This window comes from Apus apus, chromosome 11 (genome assembly GCF_020740795.1).
Source record: "Apus apus isolate bApuApu2 chromosome 11, bApuApu2.pri.cur, whole genome shotgun sequence".
In the NCBI taxonomy this organism is placed as follows: domain Eukaryota; kingdom Metazoa; phylum Chordata; class Aves; order Apodiformes; family Apodidae; genus Apus; species Apus apus.
In genome coordinates, this window is record NC_067292.1 from 10,795,019 (window position 1) to 10,815,046 (window position 20,028).

General features: G+C 35.5%; 1 protein-coding gene across 10 annotated transcripts in view; it reads right to left on the minus strand.

The window, feature by feature from the left end:
• The window catches only part of DPY19L3 (dpy-19 like C-mannosyltransferase 3), a 33,376-nt gene that overhangs the window by 3,513 nt on the left and 9,835 nt on the right, over nt 1–20,028 (minus strand). For 7 of the 10 annotated variants that reach the window (XM_051629869.1, XM_051629867.1, XM_051629865.1 and 4 more), the window contains 12 exons: nt 19,903–20,026; nt 19,037–19,171; nt 17,330–17,461; nt 16,142–16,243; nt 15,266–15,339; nt 14,873–15,031; nt 13,306–13,428; nt 12,831–12,942; nt 12,233–12,289; nt 7,955–8,037; nt 1,456–1,588; nt 564–722 (listed from right to left, as the gene is read on the minus strand). In XM_051629869.1, coding sequence (XP_051485829.1) covers nt 564–722; nt 1,456–1,588; nt 7,955–8,037; nt 12,233–12,289; nt 12,831–12,942; nt 13,306–13,428; nt 14,873–15,031; nt 15,266–15,339; nt 16,142–16,243; nt 17,330–17,461; nt 19,037–19,171; nt 19,903–20,026 — 1,393 coding nt within the window. Of the gene's footprint in view, nt 1–563; nt 723–1,455; nt 1,589–5,690; nt 5,786–7,954; nt 8,038–12,232; nt 12,290–12,830; nt 12,943–13,305; nt 13,429–14,872; nt 15,032–15,265; nt 15,340–16,141; nt 16,244–17,329; nt 17,462–19,036; nt 19,172–19,902; nt 20,027–20,028 lie in introns of those variants that run through there. The other 3 variants (XR_007890628.1, XM_051629868.1, XM_051629872.1) reach the window with 3 other exon arrangements.

The window sequence follows — 20,028 nt, forward strand, 5'->3', positions numbered from 1 at the left end:
AATATCTTTAGCCAGTTCAGTTACAGGCAGTAATAACTAAATACAACCTTGACAATGCATTCCATGGGTCAGGCTGGCCAGATATGTTAACAGTGACTGCATGAGACAAGTGGGAGGTTAAAACAGTATGGTTTATAGTGTCATTGTCTGTATTATGGATAATTAACTTGCACGTCGTGCTGGGGCTGTGCAGCCTGCTGCACTTCTGTGTTAGCCCCAGAAACACTGGAAAACTCCCCTCACACAATGGAGTAATACAACCATCCACTAGTCCTGGGGGAACTGGAGCTATGAAGTGATTCACACTCTGAAAGGGAACACTGTGTACTGCTAAGCTAAACCTCATCAGGAAGTGATTACTTATTTTGTTCAGGCTGAGTTCCTTCCTTTTTTATTATCGGGTACCATTAAAAGCAAGTAGTGAGAATGTCTAAAGGCTACGTTACATTTTACTTCCCACACTCACGACGAAGTCGAAATAACCCAAGCTACTTCCAATCAGAATAGTATTTCAAAGAGAAGAAAAATGTATTTTCTTTATAAATCTTGTATGTGCTACTTACGTGGCCATTGGCTACATCAAGCAGGTCTCGTAACCGGCAGCCTCTGCTGTGCCTTCGCTCGTAGCAGATACTGTCTTCCAGGATCACGTAGTCTGTGCCAAAGGAGAGCAGGATCCTGTGCACATCTTCAGGAGACCTCTTGGCATAGATCTGATAAATCTATGGAAGATTAAAACTAAGCTGTGAGGCACTTTATTTCTTTGTTTGCTCTTTCACAATTCCTTTATCTTGAACCAGAGAAAGAACTGAGATGGCTAATCCATGTGGATTTGCATTGAATATTTAAAAATAAATAAACGTTTCATTCAGAAGCCACTTAAAGAGTTTCTATGTTATGGCTACTGTGATGCACAACAGTACTGCTGGTGACTACAGAAACACTGGATGGTGCTGCTGTCTGCTGAAAGGCCTTGGTAGATGCCTGTAAAACTTTCAGGATACCTAAATTATAGAAAAGGATAGTTTAAAACAATCTCTCCAGCTGTGTGTGGAGTTTCTCAAGGTGGTTTCTATATAGGATGTTATGTGCTAGTCTGGGAACTGAAGGGCATATCAGGTGAGTCAGGAAATTCTCCATGTGTGTTCAACAGCCCAACTGGGCAGCAGGATCTATTGATGCCAATGGCACCCAAAGCACTCACTCAGCACTAGCTCAAACACTGAGGTGCAGCTATTCAGACACACACCAGCTGCCAACACTGAGTTAGCAGGTGCCCAAAGTATCATGAGTTTCACAGAAGTGAAATTCTGGAGCTGTATCTGAATGAAATTTAGTTCAAGGAGTAGAGCACATGATCTGATGTGCAATGTGCCCTCAGAGACCGCATGTGCGCTCTGGGATGGAGCCACTGATATGGGTAAGAACTGGCTTAAACAATCAGAATATTCTTACCTGTTTTGTTCTCTCTCTCAGATTCTTATCCTCATAATGGGGATGATTAGTTAAGGTCCGTCCAGTGCACAGTTTGACTCCTGCTAATAGCTGCATGCTCCCAGCAAACACTGCTGTGTTTGGAGTGTTTGACCTAAAAATGTTGATAAGTCTGAGGAAGTCTCTGCAGGGGCATTTTTGCATTGCTTGTTACAGATCAGAAGGAAAAAAAAGACTGAAAAAATATTTTTCTGACCCTCCTCTATTCAGGGAGGAAACTACTCAAGCAACTGTGCTTTCTTCAAATATGAAGCAGATAAGTCCCAATAATACTCTCTAACTGCAAATAAAAAACTTACTATGCTCTATGAGGAATTTAGGGAAAACACGATCCTGAAAATTTCAAACTACTTGCATATTTCATATAGTTCTTGGGTTCATGTAGCCTCTGAATATTTGTAAATCCCCATATCCTAATTATTTTAATATTTCAAGAAATTTATTGTAACTTATTTGTGTCTAAGGTATTATCTATAAATCTGATTATTTAAACGGAATGCTAAAACTTCTTTTTATTGTCCTGGCATTCCCCATTCTCTTGGAAAGTGAGCTTTGTAATATGAGGCATGAATCCTAATTCTGACAATGGTGGGAGGGAAATAATGGAAAAAGTCATCCCAGTTGCAAAGAGCAGGATGGCAGGAGGGCAGGGTGGATGCAGAAGATGCCAGATAGGAGTGCTGTCAATTACTGGTACTGTGATCCCATCTGAAATCCCAAGCCAGTGCCTAGAACCGTAACCTACACAATAGCCTCGGTATTCTCAGGGTTGTTTAAATGCTCATAATGAAAAAATGCTTTTTGCTCACCTTCACCCCCAAGTTTACAATCTAAAATATACGTAAAGACACAACAGAAAGGCACAGCAAAAAGATAAAAGTAAAAATTCCAGGCAACAGAGACTGCTGTAGTTAGGCTAATTAAAGATAATAGTAAGTTTACATGTTTTCCAGTGCTTAGTAGGCATATAAGTGTGAAAAGTTCTATGAAGACTAAAACAACAGAAAGAAGCACACATTAAATTAAGTAAAATGAAATTAGAAAGGAATGTGAATAGTTGCCTGTCATCCCCACACAGGCATGTATGGCATTTGCAGTAGTCAAGTAACTGTGACACTTTGAGGTGCACTTTATGGAGCCTTTTGAAGCTGCAGCTGTGAATTCAGCCTTCTTTAAGCTCCATGATCGGCTTGAAAAAAAAGTATGAAACTTGACTATTGCCTTTAAGGAGATTATGCTTAGCAAATGAATTAAGAATTACAAACTCTTCCTAGAATTTCCTGCAATGGTGCATTAATCTCATCTAGGAAAGACAGAGATAGTAGGTTTAATAAGATGGTTTAACTTTACTGATAGACTAGCTTTTCAACAGTTTATAAACTTTGTTTTCAGACTTTAAAATGAAACTTTTAACCTCTTTTAAAAATTTACTTTTTTACTTAAAATATTCAAAGCCACAAGTGTCATGAGGTACATGTTTCATTAAAATAAATTAATTGATCTTAGAATTTAATATTTTGCAAATTTAATGGCCTTGACAAGCTGTCAAGTAGGACTCATCCCTGAATCTGCAGGAAAGCACAATTCTTTGGTCTAATCCAAAAAGATCCACCAGATTCACAGAGGGACTTGGTAGAACTTAAGACACCTAAATGAAAATGTTGATTCTCAAAGCACCTTCAACATGATTCTGTGTTTATGCCTAGGCTGGGAACCTTCTGGTGTGAAAAGTCTGCTTCTGTGTTTGTTCCAAGAGAGTTCAAATTTTGTAACCCCTGCAGTACCCATCCTCTGCCCTGGCCTAAGAGCCCAACAGAATGCAAACCTGCAGAATCCATCTTCCTTAAAAAAATCCCCTCAACAAGTATCAAGGGCAAAACTAAGAAATGGCCTGCAGCCTCTTTTCTTACAAAAGAAAACTACAGGAAATGGTGATAGTGCCCTTTTTCTATAACTGCCCAGTAAAAATGCTCGTAAAAAATGTAGCAGATGCCAAGTTCAATTCCTCCCCTTTCTAAACACATTCACTGTTGCCCAGAAGAGGTGAAATAGAGCTGAGTGCTTTCTTTATTTATCAGGTATTAAGAGTTTTGCCAGCACTTCTTCCTCATCCTGTACCTTAGAAGGACTCATGACAATTTGCTTTCAAACACTGCTCACATGCTCAGCTCCTGACAGAGCTCAAAACCCTGTGTTTTTGAGCAGATGGCAGATGCTTCATTGAGACTCAGATTTACATGTTTGAAGTCCTAGAAAATTATACACCTTAAGACACACTGCTGTCCATATTTTCCTGGGGCCTGCTCAGATGGTTCCCAGACTAACATGTGTCCTCCCAGAGCTGCTGGAGGCACTCTGTTCCCATGTTCCAAGAACACAAACATGTCACTGCTCCTCCCTGCTGTGGACAGACACTTGGAAGCTGGGAGGTGGTGCTGAGCTTCATGCACTGTCTGCCCTCCTTAACTACACCTTAACTTCAGCTTCTGGCTGTTGCTGAGTGTTTACCTTCTAAAACAGCCACCAGAGGGAGACGTGACAATTAACATTTTTTGGGTACAGGATGATTTCTATGTTCATGCAAGTGTCCTTCTCCAACACTCCCACCCGAGTCAGACACTAACTGCTGTGGTTGGTATCCAAGGCAGCTAATGTGCTTCAAACCACTGAATGACACTTCTCCATTATAGAAAAACGAAGCAATTTTTACAAATGTCTGAACAAATGATGTATAAAATGAAAGGATAATTTGTTTTTTATAGCTCTCTGCCAAGCTCCATACCACACTGCCCAACCTGCAAACAATTTATTCTGCACGAAATGTCACTAAATAATGACAAGGACTTACAGGTCAAACTGATTTACATTATATAATTTAAATGTCATTCCAAGAAGACCTGATGGCATTTTTAACAAATAATCTCATTTATTTTTGAAGCTCTAAGCTTTCAACAAGTTAATTACAGCTGAACTAAAGGGTGAGCTAAGCCCTATAATACATCATATGAAGCTTTTCTATTTCTATAAATACTGAAGAATTACTCATTTAAAACAAAAGGGTTTTATAGGAACTACTTCCACAGACTCTGAAAGTGGTAGTAATTATTTCTCTGGAGCTGCTAAATAATTATGGTGAGTTGGTTTTAAGGAAGCCCTACAGAAATGGCCAACGTTGCAATTACAAGTTACATCATTAGAAAGAAAATGGTGATTTCTGTTCAAAGTCCTCCAGAGTTGTACTCTGCTGGTGGCTTTCAAAGCCATGAAGTCTGACAAATCTCAGATATTCCTTTATTAGTGCCTAGATGTGATATGAATATACAAAGCAAATGGGTCTGAGAAAAGGAGATTCTGAAAAGGGGTTCTCAAACATAGCATGTCAGGTTTTTTTTTTTCTTTGTAAGAAAGTCTTTATATTTGCAGAATGCTGTACTAAAATATTACAGATTTAGCTGCAAATGATAGGCAGTAAAGCAAATTCAGTCAAACTGGTTCTTTTTTTTCCCTCTGGTTTGGAAAGACTGAATATTGCAAAAACGGAAAAAAACAGCCACAAAGAAAGAGCAACAAGATGCATTTTTGTTAGTTTCGGCCTCAATTTTATGCATGCATGTTTTGTTCACACAAAGGAGTGCACCTGCACAGCTGGTATAAACCTGCATCTCAGGCACTGTCAAGTTCATGCCTGAATTTTACTGACCAATCAGTCAATGACAAAAGTTAAGCCCAAAAATTTCAGAACAATAAATTAAATTAAAAGTGTAATATTGCCTTTAAAGTCTGGAATATGCATTGACTTCAGTGTGATTATCTTGAAAATCAGACATGTAAGAGTGAAGAGTTAAAATTTACACTTGGCTTAAATTAAAACATAGCCACTGATATAAATAAATAAAGGAGCCACCACAGCAACATGGGTATTCCATTTTTGTAACCTTAGGAGCTTTTTGGAAATTTGTGGTTTTCATTAATATAAAAATTTGCCTGCTTGTCCCCCACACTTGATTCAAATACAGTTGATGTACAATTTTCCTCTGCCAAATCTCAGTCTCCATTAACTTTTCCACTGTTTTGGCTGTAGTCCAAGATTTCTCTGACATTTTTCTGTGATTTTTGGTAACTGCTTATGAAATATTCCACAATTCTAGACAGGTTTCCCCTTTAAAGGCAGAAGACGTTGCTTCTTAGACACTTACCAGAAGTAAACAGAGTAGGGAAGTTCACGCTATTGATTTGCTCATTCTACTGATATTCTTCCCCATCTCACAAATGAGCATGTTGTTCCTGTTGTCTTAGGGAGAAAGACCAAAACTAAGAATTTTAAGATACCTCCCATCTGGGAATACAGCTGTGAACTATCCCTGGGTCACTGGCAGGACCTTCTTGACTTTTTTTTTTTTTAAATAAAATCTAAGAAAATGAGGAAGTGGGTAGGAAGAAGCAAGAGACTGGGATATGTAAAATTAATATGTTAAAAATTGTAGCCTGCAATAGATGAAGTCCAATATTATGCAGTAACTTTATTGTACAGATAGAAACCAGTATATCTTCCTGAAAATGCAATGGTAATTTTAGTAAGGGGAAGAGTAAAAAAATACATCTGCAAGACACTTCAGTCAGTGGACAGACTAATAGTTGGCAGGTTGTGTATTTGGACAAGTTAATATGCATTTAGACCTAAGCAGACAGAAACGTTTTCTTGTTGTGGAGAGACTGCAAGGCAGATGAGTTATTCCTAATTCACTGCTATACATGACAAATTAGAGCTTCTCATACTGAGTTTTAATAATGAATGATTAGTTCCTGACACCAGCCTTGACATTAACTACAGCAGAACTATCAAGTGTTAGTACAGTAAAATATTTTTTTACACATCAAAACTTAAGAAAATTTGTTCCACTTTGAGAAACTTACCATAAATTCTGTTGACTTGTATTTAAAGCACAGATTATTAACTCTTCTTTACAGGAATAAGACTTCTAAACACAATAAATTCTAAGTAGAAAATTTCTCTCTATAATTTGTCTGTCATGACTTAAAATGAAAAGAGGACAAGCACCAGTTTAGCCTCCTCAGCACGAAGAACAGATGAAAAATTGTTCTCATTGGATCCTGTCAAACACAGCTGATTGCTGGGAATAACTGCACATGCATATTTTATGTATAAGTCTATATATAACTCTATATATTGTACTCAGGAGACCTAAACTATCAGATATTTACCATCTTTTATTAAAATAGTAGTGCTAAATGGAACTGCCTGGTAAACAATAGTCACAAAAACATGTCAATATGGCTGCAAAGATTCTAAATAATGGAAAAAACCACAACCTACTTTGCAAGTAAGTCAGTGAAGGCTTATAATATATTTTACTTATAAATTACTCCTTCTAGTTTATGGATTAAAGAAACAAAACACTATGGAGTGTAAGTATGCTGCTATGGGTAGAATAGGCTGGGCTATGAAAACACAATACAGGACTCCAAGGAAATACTTCAAATAGTTCAATGTTAAATATACTGAATTTATATTTACTTTCAGAATGTTTTCCTACAGAACATGAAACTGATTTTTAAAAAAAATCTTTGTCAGATTTGCAAATAAATAGAAGTCCCAGGAGTATCTCTGGTCAGACCTTAACCTGAAAGTTTTTTGTGATTACTGTATGTTAATAGAGAACATACGTCTACAATTCATAGTCCCCTGGGGAACATGCTACCTGTCTCTTTTTCTCAGTATCTTTTACATGCAGAATTCCAAACTGTCTCCACCTAAAAACTGCTTTCCCATGCTTTACATGAGAAAGAGAAGTGATGAGATGGGATTGGGATGATTAACTCATACTCCTGAAAGAGACTTTGCCCTGTGCTTCATTGTGGCAAGTTCAATTGCAAATATTTTGTTTACAGTGTAGGACACATGATGGGATTAATTCTAGTAAGTATAAACAATTTAGATTATTTTAAAGTTCAAGAAACAGACTACAGAGTTCAGATTTTCTCTACAACTGTACACATAAACTTTTTAATTTTAAAGTTAAAAAGAGAAGGAAGCCAGGTTGGGGGGGGCGGGGGGGGAATAAAATTACTTCACTGCAAAGGTCTGTTAATATGAAGAGGTAGCTATAATATGATGGAAGAAACCTGACACCTCCACATGTACCTCCTTCAGCTGGGAAAACTGTGTAGTACTTATGAAAGCAAATGGAGTCAACTGACTTCCTGACACATGCAATATAGCAGCATGACACTGAGTCAGAACAGTTTGGGGGACTTTGCATACAGCTGTTTTCCACAGCCCATAATATGCTAACCTCTTGATAGCCCATTCATCCTTAACTTCTCCATGGGTCACCAGAGTTCACTGATGAGCTGTGACTAATAAGGAGAACACTATAACTAAGAACATTAGATCTACACAAATAGCTTTTAACTTCAATAGAGAAAAAAATCCTCTTACTTAATCCAGTTCATGAGCTCCACAGTGTCTGGGTCATAGAACTCTCTCAGCTCTGATAGTTCATCCATTATTCCTGGCCAGAACTATAATGAAAACAAAATAAAACAAACTGAAGACAGAATGAATAAAACAAGTTCTGGATGTTGAAACTTGTTACTCCCTCTTAGCTGGTAACTGATCTTGTCCAGTTCATGGGTAAGTTGCAAGACTTAAGCATATCTACCCTTAAAAAGGACAGGTGGCTGTCACTGCAATATGAATACACAGTTTTAGAGTTTCAGATACGACTGCTGTGCATTGTATCTACCTTAGAAGCCAACCATTTCAGTTCACTGGACTAGAGGATCAGTGTTAATTTTTAAAGTTATTTCTTGACAGACTAAACTTCTTAAAAAGGAACATAATAAAGTGGCATCATGTAACAATTCGATATGTAACAGTCAAGCCATTAAGTAACATCTATGATTACAGGAGAAGGAAAGGCTCCAGGAAGTAACATTAAGTCTGTAAAGGAAACTTACAAGCAAATAAAAAAAGGAAGGAGATCTGTATCAAAAGTTAAAATCATTAGATGTGCTGTGGATGCCATCAATGGCATTTCAGAACTCTGTATTAAGAGAGAACCACTGAAGGAAAAAAGAAAAGTGTGACTAAACAGCAACATCCAACAGACTATTGGGGGAAAACGTTTCAAAATGTACTGAAGACAAAAAATACATAAATCTGGATCAGAGAAATAAGGATGGAAATTGATTCTGAAAAGCTTAACCATCCCCATCCCCCAAAAAAAGCTAACAGAAAAAAAGATTTATTTAAGGGTTTCTCCTTGTTTAAGCTAGTGAAAATTCAAGGGCAAAAGGGAGCAATTAAGAGAGAAAAATGACAATGCTAATGACTAACTGATTGCTTTGCATCAGTCTTTACTACAGAGGGTGTTATGGTGAAACCTATTCCAAAGCTGCTTTATTTAGATAATGAGGCTTGCTGGCTTGCAAAGTGAAATGTCACAGGAAAAAGTGTAAGAAAACCTGCCTGAAAAACTAAAAAGCCATAAATCACCCAATTTAGATAATGTTCTTCCAAGAGTTCAGAAGGAATTTGAATGTGATGCTGGTGAGCTTCTTAGCAAAAACAAGCATTCTTTTACTAAAACTGTAATTATGTAGGAGGACTGGAGAGCAGGAGATGTAATTAGGCCAATCAAGATACCTACCACTTTAACTGTTTACTTGACACATTTGTTAAAAGTAACACTGGCTGGTAGATTGAGAAACATCCAAAAGATTGTTATGGCAGTATCACAACCTTACATTTTTGGAAAGTACAGCAGCAGTTCAAGAGACGTATTTCTACTCTTCAGAAGATCTCTTGAGAGATTAGTAAGTAGTTGTGAAATGAGACTGTAGAGTCTCATAATGAATCAAAATTACCTTCTTCATTACTAAATGACCCAGGATAGCTAAACATTTTGAGAGCTTGTAGTCCTTTAGGGTGGATACAGAAGGAAATGGGCTCTGCTTTGCTTCTAGATCATGCTGCAAACCTGCCCTGCAATCAACTGAGAATCCCATGGCTGCTATCACTGAATGCTGGGACTATTATATGTCACCAACTGATCATTATAGGGTTTTCAAGATACAATGTCCTGCTACTGCAACTGCTGACTGAGTACAAGCAGTTTTCACTGAAGGAAAATTCTGGTAGTGGGGTTTGCTATCACTGAATGTAAAAAGAGAAGGCTGAAGTAAAAATTATAAGGTAACACTACACTGAATGATTCAAACCAGGAGAAAATTGAGGAACTTCAGGAGTTCCAAATACAACAGAATAACCATGACAAAGTGAAGTAGGATAAAATATGGGCCAATAAGACTGACATGACAACTTTGCCTTGTAAATCAAGTATATGTCAGCTTGAGAAAAAGAGTACTGTGTCTCAAGGAATGGATAAAAAGAATAGAAAAAGTGTATCAGGGATTAACAAACTGTTTCAAATAATGAGACCTCTTCAAAATGAAGAAAAATCAAGATTATTTGGCAAAAGACATAACTATAGACTTGCCGAAGCTCAGGAACTGATCTCAAGTACTGACAATTTATTTAGGAATGACTGACATACAAACACAAATTTAAGGGTCTTATTCTGTAGAGAAGTTAAATGCAAGGCACACAGATACAGATGAAATCTACCTATAAAGACCATGAGGTGAAACAGAAATAATATTTAGTACTGCATTATATATATGTTGTGTTATCTGCAGCACAGCTCAAGTATGCACGGAAATACTTCAGCACTTCTGCTTTATCTAAAAGATGTTTGCACTATACTCATGAAGAAAACTTGTGTAAATAGAAATACCAATGTCTTATAGGTCTCAAAACATACTGTACCTGAAATCTGAAAGGTAGCTAGCATTGTAGCTGCATCTGAATCTCAAGAAATTATTGTTCAAGTGATATATTTGGGACTGTAGTAACCACATGCCTCAAAAGAGGCTTTCATTAGCTTATTCAGGATTAGGCTAATCATCCCATAAAACTCCTATTTTGAGGAATGGCACTAAAGAATACTTATTATGACAAACATAACTGTAACAGGTAGCGAAATAAAATACTGCCCTGCTACTAGTTCAAGAAAACCAGCCATGATGACCAGTTAACTTTGTGGTGAACATGCAAGGTGCTCATGCAATCTGAGCAGTCAGTGCATGAACACAAATTCTTATCTGGAAAGGAGAAAGATAAGTAAGTCTCTGTTATAAAAATCTACTTGCACTGTTGATTTGTTTCTAAGGGCTGTAGAGAGAGAATATGTAAACACATTCTTACAGAAGCAGTGGATACTTTCTGGATCTCTCTGAGAATTTTTATTCTGACTATTGCCGGGGAATCTGGTGACAAGTTTGACCTGTCTGTCAGATGGGCTCCTCTTCTAAAGGGTCACTAATTATTACAGCTTTGCAGAAAAAACACACACCAAAGATATCCTCTGGCAGCTGAACTGCAAAAACTGACTTTAGACCAAAAAAATACTAAGAGCTGATGTATTTCTTTGCTCCCACTGAGCACTTTGAAAAATTTTATTTTTAAAGTCAATAAAAAATATTCCCTATGTTTAGAAGAAATACAAAAATGATACAAGTAGTGACTGTGAAAATCACTGACTGCTTTTGACTTCAGAATTGAATCTGACAGGATTTAGGAACCTCAGATCTGCTCATGAAGAGTGGGAGACAAATTATTCCTAGTTGATCTGTCACATTAGTCTATCTATTAAAATGTCATGCTCTTGGTATCAAGCTTGTTAAAAGAAATGGTAAATGAATTCCATAACCAGCATACCAATGGAAAAAAAAAACAACAAACCTAGGCAATCCTCTAGCAGAATAATAAGAAAATTCAAGTGGAACACATCAGTGTAACTTTACTACACAAACTGTTATGGCCTTTTTGTCTTTTTGTTTGACTGTTTTAAAGGGGCGAACAGACTGCCAGAGTGAAATCTATTAGCTGCATTCTTAACTCATATGCTTTACTATGGCCTTTTTAACTTTAATAATGAAATTCACCTTGAGTCTCTCTGAAGGTAATTCTTTAATAGAAATATTCTCTTTTTGCACTAGGTATTGCAGAAGTAACTTCTCCATTAAAGTTGCATCTGAATTTTTTGTCTTTGTAAATACAGATTAAAAGAATAGTATGCCCATTCAATTAATCTTCTAAATCTCCCTGCTTTGACAGACTGACTAATAATCTTGTACATTTTATTATGTTAAATTTGTTTTAGGTATTTTCATTTAAATGTTTGACCATAGTAATAATTTGTTTCTGGGACAGACTGAAGGTAACAGAAATACTTGACTAGTTTAACAATTCTGTACTTTAAAACATATGAGATAAGGCACAGAAGTACAGAACATTAATATTACTTCTGCTCCAACAATTAATCAGCAAACAATTTATAAATCTGCATCTTATCTGCAACTTAGTTAAAACCAAACCAGACCATTTCCATTTCCATAAATTATGTATGTAAATCACAACTGGTAACTTACACATACAATCAAACAAATAGTTGTATCTATGACTACTTTGGATCCAATGAGCCCAACTGATCCTTCAGATACAATTTCATATGCACTTTAGGTAGTCTATCACAATTAAAAACTCAGCTACAAATCTCAGATGCAATTATTTATATATCTATATATAAAAAAATCCCCTTATAGAAAAAGGAAAATTCCATTGCCAATACATTGAGAAAAAAACTGTTCTTACCTTGTATGAAATGTATAGCAATGTAATTATTGGTAGAGAATACTTCATCACATGTGTCTAAGAGAAATTAAAAAATAAATAAATAGGTTATTCTGATCATAGGTTTATTTGGATTGACTTAATGTTTAATGTATTGATATCTGACACAGAGTTTGAATTTATATGACCATATTCTGATTTTGTTTCCAAGTAAAATCCTTATTACAGACCAATCATAAAATGATGGATTTAAATCTATATATCTGAATCTATCTTATAAAAAAGTGAAAAACACCGTGTCATTCAGTATGACAGACTGTAAAGGTCTTTTCAGACCACTGATGACTTCTTAATCTGTTGACTAAAACTTTTCTACTAAACTTGTGGTTATTTTTCATAGCCACATCTATATTGCCATCTAGTGTATTCAAATGGAATTGTTTAATATATGAACCACTAGAAAGAAATTTTACTTACTAAATTTATACAATTGTACTTCAGTGATATCCAGTTTAAAAGGACTACCAACAGTAATAATTTCAAATTTTTATAATTCTTGATCTGGTTCAGATATGGAGCAAACCCAAATGTCATGAAATGCTGTAAGTATAGTGCTAACCCGCCGTGATGTGTAGAGATGAACACACTTCAGGATAAGTTTCCATACTTCTGCACTGCACAGGCCAAAAGATGCAAATACACACATGTGGGATGTCCAGAGGTACTTCATTCTGGAAGAATACAAACAAATTTTGCTGATCATCTGGAGCTCAGCTGAGCTGTGTTGATGAGAGCAGTTATTTAGAGAAATTCTGAACAGTTTTCTTGGACTTTTATGACCGAAATAACTGAGAAGAAGATTCACTTTGTGGTCTGCTATGTGCTCTTGAGAACATCTCTGCTCCTGAACTTCCAATATATATATTTTTTTTGGCAGAATATTGGGAGATGCCTCAAGTGTACAAGCAGAAACACACGAGGAAGAGAAAGAACATTAATGATGCTATAATTTTGTGGTCAGTGTATTTTAAGCTCGTACAAAAATGTACTTCATAGTCTAAAAAAAGTCTTTAGTAGAATTAAAAAAAACATACCTCATTGTGCTTAATGCCAGACATCCAAAGAGAATGGTGTGAATTAAATTGTAAGCAGCATCAGGCTTCAGTGTTATTGTGCATTCTTCCACTGCTTCCACAAACTGGACTTCATTTGAACCACTAATTTAACAGAAGAAATACAGAAGTGTTACATGAAGTTCTGTATCATATTTTGTCTAGATATATTTTAAAAAGCATTTAATGCTTCTGATGCTAAAGAGCAATAGTACTGCTACCAGTTCACAATATTCTCTTGTATCTATAATTAAGCCTAATAGCACCAACTTGATGCAGCATCAACTTTCATAACTAGTTTTCAGTAAATGCAATGGGTTCAAATGCACTGGTTAGTGGGATAAAATCGTTTACAGGAAAACACTCTTGGTTTATTGTTTGAAGCGGTTACTCACTCATAGGCCTATTGATGAGAGTGAAGAACTTAACTGTGTTTGGGGGTTGCACTGGTGTATCTGGATGCTACTACAGCCATAGATTGGAAGTAAATTTACAGAAAAGAAGTTCTGACATGCCTGGTTATTGCTTGGTGTGGCTAGTCTTGTGAATGCACATGGAGGACTCATAAAAAAAAAACCACAAACAACAACCTGCTTAAATTTGTGGGTTTTTTTTGTTTTTGTTTTTTTTCCTAGTGGGGAGATGATTGAGATAACTGGACAGTGCTAAAAGTTAGGGTGATTTTTGGGAGCTCATTTAGGATTACAGAAAATAAGAGCTGCAGACTCTTTTGTTTGTTCTTAAAATTGATTGATGCAGTAATTTTTGAAGAGGGTGGTTGAGTAGTACCAAAAAGCCTTGCAGATTACTAGGACTTCAGAATCACCATAATATAGTTTCAGAATGTCTTAGATCCTCTCCCTCTCCCCTTCTCTCTCCCATTTTTATCCTGCTTTCCATAAAATCTATGATGAGTGGCATTAGTTATGTTACAATCCTTGAATTTTTAATTAATTGAGTTTTGCATCATCCCTTCTCACTTTTGCCCAGGTTGTAAATGTGAAACTGACAGGTCTATAATGAACCATTTACTTTTGCTTTATTAAATAGCAGTTCAGTACTAATTTTCTCCTAGTGTTCTGTAAATATTTTCAAATCCTACAGACTAGCTATAGGAACTGGTAGCAGTGATGCCCAGTTGTAGTCTAACAGTCCAGTTTCTTCACACAGATCACAGGAAGTTCAGCACAGACCATCCTTACTAATTTCTGGGCAGTTTGAGGATATCACAAAGGAAACCTTTGATTGGGAGTGCTTTGCACAGGGAATATGGAATGAACTAAAGAAACTAACATTGTTTTCTATAAAGACAACCTTCCTCTGCCTGTCCTCCCCCAAAAAAACTCAACCAAACCTAGGCATAGTACAAAACACCAACACCAAAAAAAAACAGCTTGAAGGAATGTAGGGAATAATGTTTCTTTGCTTAGTCCTGTTACATCCTTCACATTTTTAGCTTTTATAGCAAGTTAATTATTTTGCCTGATTTAGTGTATGTCCTACTGAGGAAACAGATAAAAACGTGAATTATTTTAAAAATATATTTTACCTGAGGTTCCGAAAGGCAACAACCACAGCTGTTACTGCCATTAGAAGGAGAACAAAGATGTAGATGTAAAAAAGTAATGTGTCTGAGAGTCTTGAAAAAGTATTTAAAGGCAGTAAACCAAAAGCTTCTTCACAAAGGTACAGGTTAGCATCAAAATCTCTAAAGGAAAAAGAATAATCCTTGTCATCATGTATTTCACGACTTCATGTCAAAAAGGACCAAAGTTTCTTTTTTTACAAGACATTATAAGGCCACAGTTGTGCGGACTATTATGAAGGAAAATATATGACAGAAACGTGAGGTAAAAAGCCATGATTTATCACCAAGACTTTAAGAGAGAACAACCTACAGAGAGCTCACTTAATGAAGTAATACAAAAAAGCAAAATCATACCTTGTTGCCCCAAATCCAAATTTTGCTTTCAGGAATTTGAATATATGTTCATCTGACTCAAGATTAAGAATTTTCTATGGAGGAGAAAAAGAAAGGATATTATATTTTAAGTATCAAAAAATTAAGCTTCATCCAGTGAAGAGTTTTTCATCATTTAAATGAAACGGTGAGGCAACACAGGCTTACTGAGATAGGGTGCTCTGGAATCAGACATTCAGTTTGTAATTATAGTTCTGTGGTCCAAAGGGCAAGTTATTTACTTTTTAGAATATCTACTAAGGTTAGTTCCTTGTTTACAGATGAAGATTATATCCAGGACAAGCTGGTCTTCAATGACTTGTCTTACTGTGGTACTTTTAATTTCCACGTGTGCAAACTTTTAATCTGTTGATACAGATCTCTTCAAGAGACTAAAACTCAAAAGCAGAGAAGTGTTACTGTCACTAATGTCTGTAGACATCTCTGCACAAGAAGCAACTAAAAGTATGGTATGGTTCACAACAAGTATTAATTTTTAACTGCATTCATTTTATTGAAAGGTGATTTATTGAAAAGTAAATTGAATTATAAACTTTACAAATGCTTAGCAGTATCAGAATGCAGTATAAATCTACACTCATAAAATTACAGCTGAGCTTCAAGTTACAAATACCTATTTGGTTATTTGGTGTTAACTTGTGAAATTTTAAGAATATATTTTAAAATCTATACACCAAAAAGAGTAGCAAACCAATCTTTCATTTCTAAAATGCAGCCTCTAAAGTGCAGTGAAATCTCATTGCCATTTTTATTTAATAATAATATTGCAGATGGTTAGCAAATAGCTTTTAATGTAATACTTTTTGAAAGCTTCTATATTAACAATTATTTTCTTACCTTGATGAATTTATTTATTAGGAGAGTCAAGCACAAGACTAACAGTACATGGAAGATAATTTTTCCAAGCCTATTAAGCAAGCTGCCCCTTTTTAGATTTTTCTAGAAAGAAGAAAATATTAGTATTTCAGTATTTTTTGTTATGTATTTGGAACAAAATGTTAATATTTCAGTATATTTATATGTGTTTGTATGTATGCAACCTAGAATATTTGAAATAGCTTATCTGCTAAGCCTAATCAGAGTCAAATTTGTATTAGGTTCATGAAAGCAAAAATGTATATGGAACCAAGTATCCAGAATAAAGATGTATTTCTTCCACGAAGAAGAGAGAAAATAACAAACTACTCAGCATATTGATCTGGCAGAGTTTTGCAGCTGGCCAAACACCCTTCCTTCAGAGGTGGCCCCATTCTATTCATGCAACTGCTGGCCCTCAGTGCAACTGTGGTTATGTTCTAAGATTCCCCTAATTTCAACATTGTTGTGTGCCTTTTGAAATATCAATTCATTTAACCTTCCAGCTAAATATGCCAAAGGTGTCTTCTGGCTCTGTCAGCTGATAGGAGTTTGAGCAATTTTCCACTTGAAATTTCCAGATCTGAGTGTGGTTCTCTGGCTGCTCACAGGCAACTTGAAATAGGTGCAGATATTGTCTAACTATAAAAAACCACAGCCCTGATTTTAAAACGTCACGAGTGAGAGACAAGAGGAGTGGCCCTGTAAGTTCATACATCCTGGTTAGAGGCTGTTGTCAGTGCTAGTATCAGAGAACTGTAAATACAGGGAAAAATCCTCATCTTTCAAAGAAACTAGATTTAAGTAAGCTGAATTTGACACGTGCCTAGTTCTCATTTTGTTAGAGGCAGATCCTTAAATCCCAGACAAGTCTTGCTGAAACAGGTGTAAAATCTGTTTATACAACTTTTTTTCAGGATCCAAACTGCAGCTTGCACAATCATAAATGTTAATACCAATCACAAAATTCAGGTGTCTGATGTGTTTGGTTATGCTGTAGTTAGTGTAATTGAATTAATTATTTGATCATGCAATGTTTTTGTTACTTTATGCTATAGTAATTCCTCTAATTAATATTATCATTTAAGATTATAATGCATATAAATTACTTGTTTACCTATATGTATCATACCTTCTATTTAGTACTACAAAAAATACTTGTGTACCTACCTGGATTGTTCTGGCTATCAAGACAGAAGCATTGAAACTTATAAGTAACGATCCAAGAATCATAGAATTAAAGAACTGTAGGACACAGACTAGCAGTAATCCAGAAATCTGAATAATATAGAGCCACGTAACCTGTAACAATGAGGAGATTTTTATGCCTACAAAACTTTACAGTCACAGCTGCTCTTCTTTGAATATATTTTGTAATTTATTTAAACATACATTATTTTTACAAAAAATGGATCACTTAAAGCCCTTCTATATTTATGTCCTGAAGTAGTTAGGTTTGTATTTTATACCTATTTTATTCCTGAGGAAGACTTACGCTGCAATAAAGTAGGCAAGATAAACAATAGCAGAGTCAGGAAAATATTAATTAATTAATATTTGGAAGATGTTTTGTATTTTCTTTAGTAAAGTAAATGTTTATGTATCCTAATGTCTTTATGAGTAAAGGGTTATGGCTCAGTGCAGTTCAACAATCAAATATCAGCTGATTTCTCTTAACTTTTAAAATAATAGTTTAATGTAGTCCTCTTCAAGCTATGCCAAGCTACTATGACTGTTCAGCTGAACGCACACACTAAGCACCAGTTGGTTTTTTTGATCCAGTGCTACCAAAACACAAATTATACCTGACACAAAGATCCTGAGTTCAGTCTTGTATTAAAGCATTGGTGTAAGTCACTATCACAATGGCCCAAAAAATGCCAACTATTTTAAGAAGCATTTTTTTAGAGAATATGGAATAAAAGTGGAGCAGTAAATCCATTGTAGTGTAACTCAGGATGGAGCTGGTTATTTGCCAATGGCTAAGGTAGCTGATCAGTCACACTAATTGCTCATTTCAGTTTATATTTGCAGCTTACAAATGAAGACTTTAGAAAATGCAAAATAAACCACCTTTGATAGGCAACCACCATACTCATTTTCAGTTATATTAATAAAAACATCAATATTCAACTATGCTTCAAAAATTAAATAATATTAACACAAATTGCTCTTGTAACTTTCCTTAGGGTAAAATTACTTTCCTTACTGTTACCTTACTGTAACCTTCCCTAAAGTAAAGTTAAAACCTTTCTTAACTAGTGTAAGCTTTTACTAGGGCTAAAATGATCTCTATAGAATTCACAGTGACATAAATTAAAAGACAATGTTTAAATATTTGACAGTAAATTTCTATTTCCTAAGACTGACTGTAAATGATCATGCAACATGGCAGCAATAAAGTTATTTTGTAGTGAATTTCAATGTATGAAATCTATCTGTTTCTCTTGAGCAATCCTTTCCAGCTTCCTTCTCTTTGTGGTACAGTGCCTACACCAGACTTCCAAACAAGGATGCACAATAACTGAGGCAAAATTGATTCACTGTTATGACTTCAGCTTAGGCAAAGATTTCTTGTGCTAGTTGTTTTTTTTTCTGGCCACTTCCAGAGGACATGTTTAAGCTCTGCTATTAGATTAACTGTTACCCTAGTTTTTAAAAGCAACCCCTTAATATTGTTAAAATGTGGCTGTGTCTAAACAAAACTAGATGCAAATTAAACAACAGAAGGGAATTGCATAAAGTGAAAGAAAATAATCTTAAAAAAAATAAATCATAAATAGTGTGGATTTGATTATGCAGTTAGTATATACACTGGTTACTTAAAAGTACAAACCAGCAGAGTGTATTATCTGTATGACTTAAACATAGTCCTACCTTTCCTGTGGGAAGCATGTCAAAGCAGTCCAGTATGAATAATGCCAATGCTTGTACCAGCATCATAAACTGATTAAATTGCCAAGTCAGGCTAAAGAGAAATGTTGCTATGAATACAGCCATAAGAGTCAATCTCTGGAAGGAGGGAACAAGTTTCCTTCATTAAAAACCAGAACAAACAAACAGTACAACCCCTGCAAAACCAGAAAACACCTTAACTTGGTTTCATTTAAAATCCATTTTAAAAACTTTAATATGAGTTTTTTAACTGCAATAACTGCTTGGAGGAAAATGAACATTTTTAGAGTTACAAGTTCTTGTATTTATGCCTGTATTTTACAGGCACAGTAATACCACTTGCAAGAAAATGGTGATACCTGAGTTAGTTTCAGCCCAGAGGTTAACATGCAATCCATGTTTTACTCTGCTACAATCTGCAGTTATTTGATCAAATTGAGGAGTAATAAATTAAGAAATGTTTGTCAAACTCTATCACCAATTTGATTTTATTCTTGCAGATTAGGAAAACTTACATTTGTAAAACAAACTCAATCAAAAGTATTTATTCCTTTTGCTTTACAAGCTTTTATCCTGTCCCCTTTGCCTTACTCTCATGTTTTCTTAAATACACAGCACTGTTGTCTTGTACTCTTTAGATCACCTTTATTTTTTTTCAGTGCTGAGCATATATATTTCTTTGTATTTCAACCACATAAAAATTAACAGAAGGCTCATCTGATCAATGTTTTCAATGTTGTGATTTGTGTGTGCATATATCCACTGCTATAAATACTTATAATTTTGTCCTAAGTTTTATAGTTTTTTGATAGTAATTTTAGTGTGTTATACTTGTTAGAAATACTCACTTCTTGAACAGGCTGTAAATGAGTTCTGAGTAGGTAAGTGATGGCTGCTATCTGAACAGCAAAGAAAGGTAATGCCCAGTTCTCTCTTAAGGGAATGGTGAATTCTACTCTTGTAGTATCTATTCT